General features: G+C 40.8%; 2 protein-coding genes across 3 annotated transcripts; both read left to right on the forward strand.

Moving 5' to 3' along the window:
• Window positions 1-596: 596 nt before the first annotated feature.
• nudt21 (nudix hydrolase 21) lies at window positions 597-7,237 on the forward strand. Of its 2 annotated transcripts, none has more exons than XM_085163410.1 (7): window positions 597-877; window positions 1,895-2,095; window positions 2,187-2,250; window positions 2,331-2,420; window positions 2,893-2,968; window positions 3,071-3,185; window positions 4,421-7,237. In XM_085163410.1, the coding sequence occupies exons 1-7, from the start codon at window positions 762-764 to the stop codon at window positions 4,440-4,442; spliced, it is 684 nt and encodes a 227-aa protein (XP_085019536.1). In that variant the 5' UTR covers window positions 597-761; the 3' UTR covers window positions 4,443-7,237. The 2 variants fall into 2 exon arrangements, with proteins under 2 accessions (XP_085019536.1, XP_085019544.1); XM_085163418.1 differs by lacking the exon at window positions 597-877 and adding an exon at window positions 922-1,262.
• A 960-nt stretch (window positions 7,238-8,197) lies between these two features.
• ogfod1 (2-oxoglutarate and iron-dependent oxygenase domain containing 1) lies at window positions 8,198-14,934 on the forward strand. Its single transcript, XM_085163283.1, has 13 exons — window positions 8,198-8,452; window positions 9,387-9,532; window positions 9,623-9,669; window positions 12,370-12,470; window positions 12,547-12,663; window positions 12,754-12,845; window positions 12,933-13,061; window positions 13,560-13,673; window positions 13,940-14,019; window positions 14,089-14,330; window positions 14,404-14,532; window positions 14,610-14,668; window positions 14,753-14,934. The coding sequence occupies exons 1-13, from the start codon at window positions 8,281-8,283 to the stop codon at window positions 14,912-14,914; spliced, it is 1,590 nt and encodes a 529-aa protein (XP_085019409.1). The 5' UTR covers window positions 8,198-8,280; the 3' UTR covers window positions 14,915-14,934.
• Window positions 14,935-17,321: the final 2,387 nt, after the last annotated feature.

Here is a 17,321-nt window from a genome sequence, read left to right on the forward strand (position 1 = left end):
ACTCTCTTTTTCACCTCCCTTGTGCATTGTCAGTTGACCCCAGGTATTAAGACTCATCCACTGTCACTACCTCTGCTCCTTGCAGCTTCATTGTTAAATGTGTCTCTCATCCATTCACAGCTGTTCTGTCTTGCATCTACCAACTTTTATTCATTTTCTCTCTAAAGGATACCTCCACCTGCTCTCTTTCGCCTGGTCCCTAATCTCACAACAGATCACAGTGTCATGTGAAGACATCGCAGTCCATCATAGCCTGGCCTCGTCTGTATTCTTGGGTGGAGGAGCTCAGAGTATACTCCTGATGAAATCTCATCCCCACCTTAAACCCATCTGTCTTTGTCCTGCACCACCCACACATACTTCTGACTCGTGCCTTTCATATACAATAGAAAAATCCAAAATAAAAAATAAAATAAACAAATATTTTATAAAATATATATATATATATTTTAATGTAAAACAGGTCATTTTTGGTTAATTTACACTTCAATTTTCACTGACACACCCTTTTATAGTTCGCTACATATCAAATACGAAGTAACGTCTCAGATCCAGACCAGCAGGGGTCGCTGGCGAAGAGTCTCCCCCACCACAAAGCCGCACTTCACCCGGAAGAGGAGCGAGGTTAACAACGGCGGAGACATTTGTTGTGGAGGGTCGGCGGCGTTTCTGAAGTAATTCATATAATCCAATAAATAACCAGCTCCCAGCGGAGGTGCTTTCTTTCCGGCGGGTTTAGTGTCGCTGAGCATACGCTAGAGATGTCGGTCCCGCCTCCCAGCCGCTCGTCCACCGGCTGGCCGCGCTCCGCTCCCGTCCAGTTTGGGAACAAATACGGGCCCGCGAAGCCGCTCACACTGGAGAGGACAATCAACCTGTAAGTCCGTGTGGCTCGTTCTAAAAGCACCGCACACGTAGCTGGTCTCACTACCGTCGTGGGGCCGTTAATTATCGCACACCGAGGAGTCAGGATGCAGCGCGACCTGCTTGGTTCGGTTAATTGTGGTCGCTGCAGGACGAAGCCACTTAGCGGGTCGATGTCTGTGGTCTTATCAAGGCTTTGAGAGGGTTATTCTGAAATTAAAACATGGGAAAAACATCTCGGCTGTAACCCTGACATTATAACCGAGCTTTGGTGTTTATTTCACCTGAACGTAGTGTAAAATTTTGACTTTTAGTTACAGGTGTAACTAATTATTCCCATTATCAGTGTTGGAGACGAGACGTGATTTAAATGTGATTGCCATGAAGTTGCCTGACAGGTAACTAAGTCTTCACTTAGAATATTAAGAAAATTTACAAAATTACATTCAAATAATATTAAGGAATTTCTAAGAATTTATGAAGGTTAAAAGAAATGTCTCAAATTCACAAGGGCTCTGAAAAAAAGGGCTCTTTGTTTATTAATGTTTGAAATCGAATCATCCGTCAATCAAGAAAATAACCAATTAGTCACCTCTAATAAATTAATCTGACATTTTTTCTCCAATTATGATTTTTTTTCAGAAAATATTTCTAAGAAAAAAATTAATTTGATAAATACTCCATCACGTTTTTACAAAAAATAAGGAAAAAACAAACAAACTAGGGACTTAATCAGGTTGATTGTGGCAGCTGAAAGCCTGAATTAAGCAGTGAAATTAAATTTTTTGGGGTGCTTTTACTTTTTAAACATAAAATCTGGGTTTTAACTGTTTAATGAACAAATTTGAGCAGCCCTGAATAATTAAGTAAAACCAGTTATTTTCTTGAGAAAAACCTTTGTTATAGCCATAGATTAAAAAATTCTTTGTATGTTTTATCATTCTGTCTCCCACAGCTTTCTCTGTGTGTGTACCCCGCTGTGGGTATCTCCATTTATGCTGAAATGCCTTCTTGTGTGTTTTCCTGTCAGATACCCCCTCACCAACTACACATTCGGTACCAAGGAGCCGCTGTATGAGAAGGACAGCTCGGTGGCAGCCCGGTTCCAGCGGATGCGGGAAGAGTTTGATAAGATGGGGATGCGGAGGACAGTGGAGGGTGTCCTCATTGTCCATGAACACAGACTGCCTCATGTTTTGCTCCTGCAGCTGGGCACAACTTTCTTTAAACTGTGAGTATCTGATGTTCAGAGCTCTACTGTGTGAACAAACTGAGGTAGTTTTTCCTGTACGGGTGCCTCACAGTTTGCTTCTCTGCTGCAGGCCTGGTGGAGAGTTGAACCCTGGGGAAGATGAGGTGGAGGGTCTGAAGCGCCTGATGACCGAGGTAGCTACCAAACTTTGAGTTTAGTGTCATTGTGCTGGCTGTTTTGATTCTGTGTGTATTAACTTCAAATTTATTGTTAGATCCTTGGACGGCAGGATGGTGTGAAGCAAGACTGGGTGATCGATGATTGTATTGGTAACTGGTGGCGCCCCAACTTTGAGCCTCCACAGGTCAGTACAAAGAAGATGATCAGAAGGATATTTATGATACTTTAACTAGGGATGCATCAAGCCAGCCCTTTCCAGATCTGATCTGATACAGATACCTTGGCTTCAGGTATTAGCCTATACTGAGTACAGACCCATGTAATTCTTACTGTGAGGAAGAAACTTGGAATAAACATTAGGCTCAATTTAAACATTGCTCTACATCCAAGAATATACATACAGTTGTCAGAAGTTTGCCCGTGGTACTGCTACACTGTGATAAGTGGATGAAATGATGAAGAAAGAGGACCACCTCCAAATTCTTCAACTTCACTGCATATCAACAGATGTATGATTTACAATCATTCCACCCTGGAAGAAGAACAGTTCAACAGAATGACTAAAATTAATATTAGATTCATTTTTATATCAGTCATGTTGGATATTGCCACATCTACATCTTGATGTGAACTAATCTGAAGTTTTTGCCCTGCAGTATCCCTATATTCCAGCTCACATCACTAAACCTAAAGAGCATAAGAAGCTGTTCCTGGTCCAGTTGCAGGAAAAAGGTCAGTGTATCTCAAAATTTCTTTTACGTTTAATTAAAATAAGTAAAGACTTAGATGAGTCTCTTTGGTTGTTACTGAAATCTCTGTTTGATGTTTGTACAGCACTGTTTGCCGTGCCCAAAAACTATAAACTGGTGGCTGCACCGTTGTTTGAACTGTATGACAACGCTCCTGGATATGGACCGATCATTTCCAGTCTACCACAGCTGCTGAGCAGGTAATGTTCAGGACTTTTGCATGCGTTTGGACAGAAAATAGTAGAACTGCAATGTTTTCGAGTGATGCAGGGATTCCTCAGAGCAGAGGGATGCGCTGTGAAATAACATAGCAGGGTTTCTTTCTGGTCACTGGCAGTGTGCACAAATGCACAAAGTTTGCACTCCGATCAGAGACATTATCAACACAACAGGTGATAAAACATATAACAGCAAAATGGAAGACTATTCCTGCAAATTAGACAAGAGATTGATGCTGCAGAAGATCATTATGTATGTGAATTCTTGAGGTAATATATTTATTTTACCAATCCATGAGCTAAATATAAATATATCATTTATCAGTGATAAATGGCCTACAAATGTAACCCATCGATTTTCAAATCTGTATCGCAATGGCTGGAATTTCCACTCGGTAAAAGGCACGAGTATAAACTTTTATGCATCACTAACTTGACACAAATTCTAGTGACAAAGTGATGCACACAGTTAGTGTGGTGCAACCTTACAGAGGAGCTTCACTAGCTTGTGTTGATGAGGTATGGCTCAGTGCGTTGAACGTATGTGTTTCTTATAGCTACGTACGAATTAGCGGCTACGTCCCAATTCATCGGCTGCTGCTAAATGAGGCGGCCTAGCCTCTCGTGTGCTGCTTCTGTTGCCTAGCAACCATGACACTAACAGGTAGTGATGAGCCCACAGCCGGTGGCACACAATGAAACTTGGGATAGGGTGGCCTATGAGGGATGCACTCAGCATATCCTTGAAAGCCCGGGAAGAGGACACATTTGTAGGTCACTTTCAAAGGAGCCTTCGGATGTGAACGGCCCTCGGTGACCTGCTGTGATGTAATCGAGCTGGTCTTCAAAGGATGCAGCTACTGAAGTGGGACAGAACTTAAAAGGTTTTTCCCTCAATACATGAAATCATCGCATTATTAGCTGAATTTTGTATTTGCTCTTTGTCTAGTATTAAAATTAGTTTGATCTGAAACACGTGACAAATTGGGGGGGGGGGGGGGGGGGGTTGTGAAGAAATGATGATGGGATTTTAAATCCAAACTGAGCATAACTGAGCACATTAGTTCTAGCCAGGTTAAAAACAGCTACTTCCTTTGTAGTAAACCTTCTGCAATGTACAGATTTGTCCTGGAAAAGATGCTCTTATCATCAAAGTTTGTCAACGTGAGTGTCTAACTGGCATTGATTTTGTAATAATCACTGTTTGTTTTTTACAGGTTTAACTTCATCTACAACTAACTCGAATGATCAGAAGTACATGTGGCCGTCTCTGTGAGTGCGTCCCGCAGTGTGGAGAAAAAAGACTTCGCCTCAGCACCATCTTTCACAAAACAAATGCTTGTCATGTCAGGTATATCTGCAGACCGCAGGGGTGTTTATACTGTTTAAGAAGACTATGAAAATGTCTTTTTTTTTCTTTGTTTCTTTTTAACCTTAAGAGTTGTTGTAGTCTGCAGGTTTGTATTCCAGTGCGTTAAAAATCTGATTTTATGTCCTCTCGAAGGAGGCCAGTGTTTGATTAAACAAGCTGAAACATTGAGTTTCCTGTTGTTTTAACCTGTAACAATGCCGTGTTTTCTTTTTATTTTCTTTTAATAAAGCAGTCTTTTGAGTACGTTTTTTATAAAGTGCAAAGAGCAGCCGTGTCTGACTGACTTGTTTTTGAAGTTTCAATAATATGCTACATTACATCTTTTGCTGTTCAGAAATACAAATCCAAAGAAGCTTTGGAGAAGTTAGTAATTTTTGTGATGTAGGCTGAATTAAAAAAACAACAACCAAAAACTGGTAAAGTGACAGCAGGTGCCATTAAAGTCTGGGATCTAATTTGAGGAGGTCAGACAGAAATGTGTGCATTATTGTGATTAATGTATGGGGAAAATGCTGTGCAGTCAGTGATGTTCTCCCAGGCTTCCCCACAGCCACATCCAGCTCTGGGCGCTCATTTGGATTCAGATCAGCTGACTGACTCAGCCAGTCGAGGATGTTTCTCCACCTCTTCCCCTTCAACGCTTTGCTTTTTTTTTTTTTTCTTTTCCTGCTCTATTTTCAGGATTATGATCCTGCTGAGTAATGAAATGCCTTCCAGTGCCTGAATTCTAATGTGGCTTAATGCAAATCAATGTATAGAAATCTACATCTGTCTTGTTTCTTCCACCAGCAGTGAGATGATGAGTAACGTCTCCCACTAACAAGCTGTCGTAGTGCTTCAAAGATTGAAGGTGGGCAGCTTTGGCTCCTTAAATGCTCATCTTCCCGTCAACTATGTTTGCATGAAGAAAGAGTGGATCTCTAGACTCTTTTATGCCTGTCACATGTGCTCTCATCTGTGAAGAGATCAGAGTCCCAGTGGCAGACCTGCAGTTCTGAAGTTCTTTGGTCTACATTTATCAAGCCAGTCCCACTAAATGACATCAGGCCCTCATACCATCCTCACGGAGGTCTAGTTCTGATAACATCCCGTACCATAGTTTCTCCTTCCTGTCCGAAAAAACTGATGTTCCCTAAAGTTGAACTAACTTTGCGTTGTACTGTGATAATTGAGTATTCTCTTGGGTTTTTTTTAAAATAGTGTATTTATTTGATACCAAAGTGATCAGGATCCACATTTTTCAGTTTGTGTTATCACGCAAATTGTGAGGCTGTACTTGACAGAAACAGTGTGTTTGTTCCTTTATTCAGATAATTTCTAATTATTTGCCCACAGCTCAGCTTTCTGATGTTCATGTGGCTGCAGACATGAGTAATCATAATAATATAAATGGATGCCATAAAAAGACAGGAGATGATGTGCAAGTTATAGAGACATGCTTCATAACACATGCGCTTTAAAAAACACCAAAAAAGGAAAATCGTTACAATGTATTTTGGGAATACTGTGGATTTTTGACTAGAATTAGACAGCATGAAAAATCTTAACCACTAAAAAAAGCTTCAAAAACGTCTTATACTTAAGGAAATTTCTCACCATATCTTAAATAAATGGTAAGAGCCAGGAACCACCCACAGTAGTGATTAATTCAATAATATTTTTATCATGGAAAAACTGACTTTTTGATTTGAGACTTCATTGGGTTATATTTGAAAAATACTGGAAAGTATTGGTCAAGTTTATATTTTGAAAATTAAGTTTGAGTTCTATTCTAATTAGCCCAGATCTCAGCTACCCACAGGTTTTAATTGAACAGAATATCCTTGTCATAGTCAATAAAGGTTTAGCCCCAAAACCCAGTTTCTTTTTCTAGGGTTTTTAAACTTGTGGCATATGTTTGAGGTTATGGTCAGCACCAAATTATGTAGTCTGCACCAGATCTGCTTTTAAATAGTCTTAAGCGCTTGAAATAACAGGAACCGGACTTATTTTGATTTGTGTACTTGCTTCACCTCATCAGGTTTCCTCTTGGCGGTGGTCCTGAAAATGGCTGACCATTTCTTTATGTAACCGGTGTGATTCTGCGTTGTGTCTGATCTCTGATCACAAAAGGTAAAAGAAAGAAAGGCCTCCAAGTAAATAATTTGCCCACTCCAGCTCCTCTCCCACAGGGGAATTGTAGAAAAGGGCTGCATTTATTTTTACATTGAACATAAAGTATGGATTTACACGTAACATATTTGACATAAGATAAAACAAAACAACAACACAAAATCCGACATACCTGATCACAAAAGGTAAAAGAAAGAAAGGCCTCCAAGTAAATAATTTGCCACTCCAGCTCCTATGACCAAATACAAACAGTGGGGAAGAGGGTTAGCTCAACCCACCACAACTTCCAAGCTAGCATTTATGGCGCCTAAAACACATTTATAATACACACATACTACACACTTATAACATCTAACAAAAAACAGGCTTAATAATGACAATAATTGAACTAAAATCACAATCAGAAACATCCAGGTGGCTAAATATGCATTATATGAGCGTTTTACAGTGTTGGGAAAGAAATGACACCCACCTCTCCCACAGGGGAATTGTAGAAAAGGGGAGAGGCAAAAGGGGTACACTGTATTTATAGGGTTGCACCAAAGAAGAAGAAGAAAAGAATGAGGAGGGGCTCTAACTGATAATGAACATAACTACAGGCTTGGAGGTCCTAAAAGTCAGGTATAAAAGGAACAGTTTGGGGGTTTAGGACACATTTTGTGTAATTATAACAATGTGACTTATGACCCTGTTACATTTATACAAGTCGATCAGCAATACATGAGCCTAGGTATGAATCCAGACATGGGTTATTAGCATCAGCAACTCTTAATTCTTTGTGAGGCCCCACCCTGCCTTCATGTGAGCCATTAAGCTCACATGGGTCAAGGTGTGAGTGAGGGCTGAATCGCCTGTGAAGGGCCACCGATTTTATTCAATGATGGTTATTGACCATGGACATGGAGAGCCTCCTTTATTCTTCTTTCAGATCATCTGTCATCTTGGTCCAAAATGTGAACATGACACACTTCCAAGAGTGCAAATGTTCACATTTTGGATTGGTGTGCCAACCACTCTCAGGACCACCTCCAAGGGAACAATTTTTTTTAGTGAATTAAAACGTCTTCGTGAACCAAATAGAATTCAGTTGCCTTACTTTCAAGTGCTTGAATGAGAACAGACATATTTTATCTAGTTTTTGTTTAGTTATGACTTTTTATTTTGAATTTAATTGAGTATTTCTTTGAAATGTTTAGTTTTCATTGGTCTCCATAGACTAATGGAGAAAAAAAGACCAATATGTATATTTTTGATTTTATTTATTTTGGTCTTTAACAGAGACAAGTCATCTGTACGTGATCCCCTCCACTGACTGAAGAGCTATATCTTTAATATGCTTTCTTACCTGGCTGCTGTAAGAGATTTATTACCTAATCCTCCGAAAGCTAAAGAGGTAAAATTATGATAAAGTAAATCCCTGAAATCAGATCCTAAAAGTTCTATTTTAGTGTGAATATTATAGTCATGTTTCAGTTCTGCCTGACAGTCTGCACTCAGGGCCAAACTACAAGCATTAATAACGTCATTTATCCGCGACGCGTCGTGCGAGGCCATGTCCACGCGTGTTTTGAAAGTTCGTGTCAGGTTTCTGTAATGGCCACCAAACGACCACAGGACGAGTGCAGCAGCACAGACAAGAAGAAGAAGAAGAAGAGCGAGAAGGAGAGCCGCGAGGAGCCGGTGGAGCTCTGCGCAGCCGTAGAAGACGACCAGGTGAAGAGAGCCGTCACGGAGGCATGGAGCCGCAGGACTACCTACAGCCACGGTCAGTGAGAGGACCAAAGTTCAGCTTCAGATATTTATCTGCAGCTGTTAATCAGTCTTCAGAAACCTGCAGCTTTGACGCGGCTGTTATTGGTGTGTTTACGGGAATTTGTTGGGAGATCTGCTTCAATCAGGAGCAGCAAATTTGGAGTAAACCCTCTCTGACGTTTATATGCATGCCCTCTCCCATGTCATTCATCTTGTAATACAACAGTACGCCGCTCTCTCTTCCTGCTTTCCTGCCTAACATTTGCTATAATTACTAATATAGGCACAAAACATCCCCCCAAATTAAACTTTAATCATTGTTCTGAAACTTTGCCCTCACAGATTGTAAAGACCCCCCAGATAGCAAGACGACATTGAATTGATGTTGATTTTTCATCCGATCCGTCGTTATGGTCAGGGTTGAAATGCCAATGTTGTAACAACATTGAAATACTGTGGTAAACCGACGGTCTTACTATAGGGACGTTGTAATAATGTTGATTTACCGTTGTTTTTTTGTCATTGATATTTGATCTATTTGTAGTCGACCAGGTGACAAAAAGTTGACCATCATTCTGCTCCGGTCACCATCAAAAAGCCATTGATTTGTAGTTGAGCGTTAAATTGCATTGCAACTGAGAGGGTATAAAGTACCGGAGAAAGTAGATTTATTGTTCTTTTGTTATCAATTATTTCTGGTCTAGTTCACCAGCTTTAAAAAATCGTGTTGACGTGCAATTTATGTATAGTTGACCGGGAAATTAAAGCAGCAATCACTTGGACTATTCTGCAGCACCCCTCTCACAGTGGCCGTGGTCAGTGTAGTATTTTAAGTTTCTGTCTCTCTTCTAAAGCAAATATTGCCACGTTTGTTTTGCCCTTTTTTTTTTTTTTTAACTTTGCTGTTTACACAGTTTCCCTTGTGTGTGTGTGTAATTATTGTGCAGGCGATCTGGAGTTGGACTGCCAACCGTTCCCTCACTGCATCTTCAGAAACTTCATCAGCAGCCAAGCCTTCGCAGAAAACCTCAAGAAAGAGCTGCTGGAGCTAAACTTCCATGAAAAATCAAACGACCTGTATAAATTTAAACAGGTTTTTTTTTTCATTCATCCTCACACTGATTTATTCCAGTGTCTTTATCATTTGTGTTTTTTATTATTTGTTTTTGTTGTCCCCACACAGTCAGATGACCTGAAGAAAAGAACAGAGCCACATATCGCAGGGCTGAGGTAACAAAATAGTTTGAATTCATTTGTGTTATATGTGTGTGTGAGCTGTCAAATGGGCAGAAAGCTTTCATTTATGAAAATCAGAAGCCTTGATTTTTTTCACATTTTATTATACTCATCTTCTTGTTGTCATATTATTTAAAAACTACGACTGAACTTCCAGCTCTGAGTTGGAGGGGGCAGAGTTTAAGATGATTTTCACTGGGAGTGACCCAGATGGGTCCTGAGTATAACAGGATTGGAAACCAAGTTACAGAGGCAAGGCTGAGATGGTTTTGGACATGTGCAAAGAGGAGGGGTAGTGGACGTACTGGACGAAGGATGTTGAATAAAGAACTGCCAGGCAAAAGGAAAGGAGGTAGAACACAGAGGAAGTTCACGACTGTAGCAAAGGAAGACATGCAGAAGGTTGGTGTGACAGAAGAGAGTGTTAAAGTGAGATGGAGGCAGATGAAGATTAAAAAAAAATCCAAAAAGGAGGATGGCAAAAGCAAAGAATGACAATGAAGAGGACAAAAACAGAGAAGAAGGCAAAGAAGATGAAGACTAAAAAAGAAGAAGATGAAGGCAAGCAAGTGGATGAAAAGAAAAGGAAAAGGGCGTGCTTAAAGGTGAAACACAAGCGATATCAAATCACAACGTGGCGCAAAAAATGTTTTGGTGCCTAAAAAAAAAAAGTGGCTAAAGGAAAACGGGTGAACTGGACCTGGGTACCCAAGGCTTATTGACTCGAGTGCTTTCTGACCCCTCAACTAGAGCAGGCCGTTATGACCAAAAATATTTATCACGATATAGATAACGATATAACTGACGATATAATTGACACTAGACAAAATACTTTACAACTCCACAATTTTATTAGTGCAAAAAAACCCATCAATGTATTTTCACTTAAACAAGCAGCTGTTTTTTTACATTAAAGTTGTATAAAAACGTAACAGTGCAAATGCAAATTCCTAGCTGACAGTTTAACCAAAAGGCATTTCCAGTGAAAATTGCCGACAGATCCTCAGCATAACCATGTATAATATCCACAAAACTTAAAAAGAGCTTATGCACACGGTAATATTATGTTGAAGCACCGTACATATCACTCCGCGAGGCTCCTGCCTATGATAGCCGTAATGCTCCGACAATCCATCAAGCAGTGTGGCTTTGCTAAAACATTTGACAGATTTTCGAGCGCCGTGTACCACATAAAATCGTTTCGAGGTCAGTAAACACAACGAGAATCCAAACATAAGGCACACGGGATTATAAGGGGCACTGTCGATTTTCAGAAAAATCAAAGGTTTGATTTTAAGTGTGCCATATTTACCAAAAATACACGGTAATAACGACGGCCCGCTAGCATGCTCTACCAAAAATAGTGCTTTGTTGTATATCTGACGGACGAAAGCTAAACCAGTTCCACACCACTGTCGTTGCAGCATTTTTACAAACTGGTTCATCCATTTCATTCAAAAATCCGCTTTCGCCCTTGTCATTCTCTGTCGCCGCCATGCCTTTTTCGCCATGTGCGTATGAAAACAAAGGCACCGCGCATGCGCATTTTACCCATATTCTATCGCGATATTTAATTTTCTTGTCGTTGCCCAACATTATACCGGTATTACCGTGAACGGTATGATATGGCCCAGCCCTACCCTCAACCTTAATACTGCTCGCTATAAAAATGTATCGTACGCACAGAGCATCCTGATCGATGGAGGCCTCACCTCGTGTCAGAGGTCTTGTGGAATAAAGGCCTCTGACAGGTCAGAGTTGTGTTTGGTGGCACAAAGCAGATGTGGACAATATTCATCAGGTAGATTTAAGTCACAGATCCTTTTCACAGCTGGTGTTTTGGTGCTTCAAAGCAAGAAAATTAATGAGGACTTCATTAAGTGAGCCACCTTCAGGGTCCTGGCATTGTTCATGTTGGCTCGCAGATTTACCGAGACACTAAAAGAGGTACTTTCGTATTTGTATCCAGCTCCATATTGATATTGTTGGACTCTTGATGTTGATGGAAGGATGAGAAACATTCTGAAGTTTATTCTTCAGGTCCAGCAGGTGGAGCCAGAGATTACAGATGCCCTCCTAATTGGTATATTACATTTAGTGATGATGACTGAAACTTCTTGCGAATATTTGGACTGTTTGTTAAAGCAGGAAGGTGGTTTATTCTTTAGTTTCTACTACAGAGCTGAGGCTGGCAGTGAACACAAGGCTGTAAGTCATCGGAGCAGAGTAGATGTTGGAAATGACTGCCAAGAGGTTCGGTGTGTGAGACAAGTCCAAGAAAAATCAGGATCTCAGCGTATAAATCAGCTGTGTGTCAAATCAGAGGCTCCATATATTACCAAAATAGCACAATCCAGTGTAAACCTTTCTTCTTTGAGAAATAACGTGCTGCTTTCTTCTTATAATTATGACAAGCTGTCTACAGTGAATCACTTACATGTGCTGGATACATATTTGTGAGTATATGCGCTTTACCTGCTGAAGAAGTGCAGCACTGGGGAATAAATACAGTAATTACACAGTAACGGCCTCCCTCTGTGGTCATCTATTATTTATGTCTTAACAAAATGTCACAGAGGGCTTTCAGGTAGCTAAACAATCTGTCCGTGTGGTGAGAGTTACAAATTTTAAACGGCGTTTAAAGGTCACGGCCAGGTTTTCACAGTGTGCCCGTTTCTGTACCACTGTCTGTAGGGCAGCACTGTTTGGGCGTTTCCGGTCCTGGCTCGGGGAGGTTCTGGGGGTTGAGCTGGAGCCCACTGTGGATATTTCTTGTGCCAAATATGAATATACAGGTGAGATTAGCTCAGTAGGAAAACTGTTACATTGTGAGTTTCTGTTTTAGTTATTGTCTGTCTGTCTTATTTCTAGATGTTCTTTTGTGCCACGATGATGAGTTGGAAGGGAGGCGCGTTGCATTCATTTTGTATCTTGTGCCCCCGTGGCAGAGCAGCGACGGGGGAACCCTCAATCTTTACACAACAGACAGTGAGTGTCCCACTGTGTTTGCGTGTGCGCGCGCGCGCGTGTGCGTATTCTCTTACACAACAGAAGTGTGTATTTCATTTTTGTCGTCAGGTTATTTGCAGCCACAGAGCATAGTGAAGTCACTCGTACCCTCCTGGAACACACTCGTGCTCTTTGAAGTTTCTCCAGTTTCCTTTCACCAAGTAAGGATAAATATTCTTGTTTTTACTATTTCTTTGAAAAGGCTGCGTTTGGAAATTACACTGTTTGGGGTTTCTTTTTTTCTTCAGGTGTCTGAAGTTTTGTCGCAGGACAAATGTCGACTGTCTCTGAGCGGCTGGTTTCACGGACCTTCTCTGGAACGTCCTCCTCGCCACACAGTGGCTCCCGTCCAGAGGAATCCACACTTACCGAGAGATGTGGGTGCTATCTTGTAGGAATATCTCAAAAAATTTTGGAAGAAGAATTTTATATACGTTTTGTTTGATAGATATAACATATAATTTGCATGATTCTCAATCAATTTACAGCTGGAGGCATTTGTTAGCTTAGCTCAGCATAAAGACTAAGATCAACCCATCTGGTGCAAACAATCATGCCACGTTCAAAGTCACTTGAATCACCACTTTTCGACTATTCGGATTCTTAGTTTGAAATTCAGCAGGTTGTCTTTGCCATGTTTACATGCCTCCATTGACTTGCATTAACGAGCAGTTGAGCTGGTGCACCTAGTGGCTTGTGAGAGTACATTATAGTGTTATGAGAGCTCTGTATGCAAATCTAGCTATCTCCAGGCTCCAGTGTAAGCTTTTTTTAATCAGTTGTGAGCATCAGTTGATTTCTTATAATGTCAGATTGTTCCTCTCTTGGACAGCCTCCTTGCCAGCTCATGTGTTTGCTGTTTGTGTTCGTGGCAGGAAACTGTGCTGCTGGAGTGGATCAATCCCATCTATTTGGACATTTCTTATCAAGAGCAGATTCAGGAGGACTTTGAAGACAGCTCTGAAATTCAGCTCAAAGGATTTCTCAAGGTAACTTCTAAAAACTCTTTTCCACCGACGCAGTACTGCAGCTGGAAATTCTTATTCACAGATGATTTGCAGATGAAGCACGCATGATTTTTTTTTCCACACAGAAAGTACCTCAGCTTTAGCTACACAACACTGAGTAATGAGATAATTTCCAAGTATCCAGTGTGCACTGCTTTTCAAAAAGGCATCAGAGCAGCGCTGGCACTGGTGTCGTGTCTTTCCCGTGTTCATTTGTTTTCGCTGAGTGATTATGCGTTTGTCTTCAGGAGGAGAAGTTCAAAGAGGTGAGTGAAGCACTTCGGCTCTCTCAGATTGAGTGGAAGAAGAGAGGTCCACCCAATAAGAAGTGAGTATGTTTGACTCTTTAAAGTAGCACTCTGTATTTAAGATTGGTTAATAACCTGTGTGCTTTCAGGTGCTATGAAGCTGCTGCTCTGGACTCACTGCCTCAGTGTGTGAGTGCATGCTGGGAGCTGCTTCATTCAGAAGCATTCTTCCTGCTCCTCTCCAACTTCACTGGCCTTCGATTGCACTATCTCTGCCCGGCTGACAACGAAGAGAATGGCGATGAAGAGAAGGATAAAAAGCAGCAAGATGATGGAGAAGCCACGGGGTCGTCAAATGAACCATCCTCAGCAGATGCGAGCAGAGAGAAAGGTGTGCATCGCTGTGAGTGCTTTCATTCAGCCGCCGCCGCTGTTCGTGTGTTTTGACCTCTGTGTATTTTCAGAGCCGAGCACCCCTTTGTGCTGCGGGGAAGTACGTCGATGGTCTCATGGCGGCTACACCCTGTTGCACGATGGAGAGGCAGCGCGGGCAGAATATGCGCTGGACCTCGTTTTGCCTTTCGGCTGTGCCGGTGAGTTCACACCCAGCAGAAGAACGAACTGTCGGACACCAGTGTGACTGTACTGAACTTTTAATTCTCTCTCATAGGCTGGCAGTCAGAGTTTGGCGGCTTTACATGTTATGTCGCTAATGAAGAGGATGAGGAGGTGAGTGCTGATTAATGTGACGTGTAATCGCACATGTGTGGATGTTGCTTCGGCAGTCATCATCATCGCTTTCTTTCTTCACAGCTTCTGACTGTCTACCCAGAGGACAATTCCCTCGCACTCGTCTACAGAGACAAAGAGACTCTCAAGTTTGTCAAACATGTCAACCATAAAAGCACTACTGAGCCTGATGGCAGCTCCACCTGCAGAGAGTTTTATGACTTTTCTTTTGTCTACTATGAATAAATATGTATATAAATACATAAGAGTGTGTGTGTGTGGGGGGGGCATTTACACTGGCAGATGAACTCCACTCACTCCTCTCACTTGGAAATATATAGGGATGGAGTCTTGGTTGGATCTAACCACCAATGATGGGCAACATGCTATGTAATGCCAACCAAAGCTACTTTGACTTGTGCGATGTTACTGACACTTCAGTTTTTTAGTTATTCCAAGAAGGGGGAAAAAAACGTTTTTTAAACGTGTATTTTTAGGCTTTTTAGTCATTATTGCAATAGGACAGTGGAGAGAGGACAGAAAAGCTGGGAAAAAGACATGCACAAAACTACCTTGGTGTACATTTTAACCCAGGCCTCTGTAATAGTCTTATGGTATAGGGGTCACCTTAAAAAAGTTACTTATGTTATTTGTTAAAGTTGTAGAAATCTGGAAAAGGATGAAAATGGCTCTCCTTGCTATATTCAGAGCCAGTCCGCAGCATAGCGTATGCACCTGGGCTGCATTCAGGCCTAACAAAACTTGACAAAAACTTTTTTTAAATAGAAAAGCCGTAGTTATGATGGCACTACCACGTCTGAAAAGTAATGCCAACTTGTGTCTTAAACCTGCATTCTTTCTAATGGTCAGCAGGGGGCGACTCCTCTGCTTCCAAAAGACTTCAGGTTGTATTCACATTTATGAGAAAAAGACCCTCGCCCCCCTCACTCTGTGACCTCAGTAAACGCTTTTATGGGCTCAGTTGCTATTTTCAGGTCATACAGAATGAAACATGAAGTTCATCTTGTGAATTATGGTCATTATTAGAGTTATAAAGGAGCATAATCCACCAAGAATACCATGCTAGCTGGCAGGGTATTAACAAGCATACCAACTTCTTAATCACAAGGTGTGATTGTGCAGTAACCCTCATTTTGACAGTTAAATCCACCATGTTTCAAAAGTGGTTCAAAAATAGCAAGACGGCGACTGCGAAAGAGTGCCTTTATCAATCTTTTATACTGTTTATGTATCCATGCTGTTATACTTGTCAAGCATGCGGGAGCTGATTCATCTTATTCTTCCTTTTAAGTAGTGGACATCCAACATTTAGTGTTACCTTCACCTGACTGGCTAGAGTAAATGTACAAGAATCCAAATTGTAAATTTCCTGACAGAGAATCTTTGGGGGCTGTTCACTTTTGTGTGTTACCTTTTTAATATGGTAGGGTTTAAATAGACTTCTGACATGTGCAAAAAAATGAGATAAAACATTTATGAAAGCTCGTTGCCCAGAGTTGTACATTGCTTGAGTAAAACATTTTAAAAACATGACTAAAAATAAACTTTTCACAACGTTTTTAGATTAACTGTGTCGATTATCTGGTCTTATCTGATCTTATTATCTGTGGCCTGCCTGTGCCTGGAAGAGGAGTACCACTCTGGTTCCTTAGAACTTATTAAAAGGGTTATTTTAGATTATCCTGACCTGCTCCATACATAATGATGACCATTTGTATGAAAACAACTAAAATTTGGATTGATCTCCTCAAGACCTGTTGTTGCTGATTTTCAGTATTTATCCTCCACTTGCTCAGTTTCTCCACACTGCACACACTACACATCATATTGACATACACCAAGTTTTTATCTGTCCTTGGTGGTGCAAAAATATGATTTTATGACTGTCAAACTGTGCTATCTTTGATATTTTTAAAGAATCAAGAAATGGAAAGAAATATGTTTGTGACAGGCTGCTGGTAACAAACTACCAATAAATATAATTTCAAATGGGTTCTTTGCTAAAACTATTTCATCCCTTGAGTTAGATGTCGTTTTTATATTTGAATGATTCATAGGTCAGTGTTAAGCAGCTTAACAAAACAAAAAATAAACAAAAAAAGACCTTCAAAAAGCCCAGAAAACTGTTCCTCAAGACCACTAAAAAATACAAGAAAGTATAACTCCTTGAGGTCTTGAAGGCCTTCTACCCCTTTGCTTGCCATAATGTGTGCCACAAGGCTCAGTTTTGCGGGCCTTGATTGTTTTTGTTATACCTGCTCTCTCTTCAGCACATTTTGAATGCTTTTAAGGACATTCCTTATCACTGTTATGCAGATGACATTCTGTTATATACCTTTTAAGCCCCAATGTGCTTCTAAGTTACAGAGATTGCATAGGTGCGTAGACTCTTTTAGAAGCTTGATGACTGACAATTTTATCCAACCTATTGAAGAAAAACATGAATCCTTGTTTGTGCCCCTGGCAGATTTGTGTCTATAATATTGGAAACTATGCCACATTTATTAAATCTTTTATTAGGAACCCTGGGGCAACTTTTGATGCAGCTTTCACTTTAGATGTTCACATTAAATCTCTGGTTCACTCTTCAATAGTGTCATGCTCTAAGTTGGAAATTAATATTCATGCATTT

The sequence above is a fragment of the Neolamprologus multifasciatus genome, chromosome 1 (assembly GCF_963576455.1).
Source record: "Neolamprologus multifasciatus chromosome 1, fNeoMul1.2, whole genome shotgun sequence".
Classification (NCBI taxonomy): Eukaryota; Metazoa; Chordata; class Actinopteri; order Cichliformes; family Cichlidae; genus Neolamprologus; species Neolamprologus multifasciatus.

Excerpts from the sequence above, each read along its gene's own strand:
- nudt21 (XM_085163410.1), top strand. The coding sequence starts at position 762 with ATGTCGGTCCCGCCTCCCAGCCGCTCGTCCACCGGCTGGCCGCGCTCC. Across the intron at positions 2,421-2,892 it reads CCAACTTTGAGCCTCCACAG|TATCCCTATATTCCAGCTCA; the intron begins GTCAGTACAAAG and ends TTTGCCCTGCAG. Across the intron at positions 2,969-3,070 it reads GGTCCAGTTGCAGGAAAAAG|CACTGTTTGCCGTGCCCAAA; the intron begins GTCAGTGTATCT and ends ATGTTTGTACAG.
- ogfod1 (XM_085163283.1), top strand. The coding sequence starts at position 8,281 with ATGGCCACCAAACGACCACAGGACGAGTGCAGCAGCACAGACAAGAAG. Across the intron at positions 9,533-9,622 it reads ACCTGTATAAATTTAAACAG|TCAGATGACCTGAAGAAAAG; the intron begins GTTTTTTTTTTC and ends GTCCCCACACAG. Across the intron at positions 12,664-12,753 it reads CAATCTTTACACAACAGACA|GTTATTTGCAGCCACAGAGC; the intron begins GTGAGTGTCCCA and ends TTTTGTCGTCAG.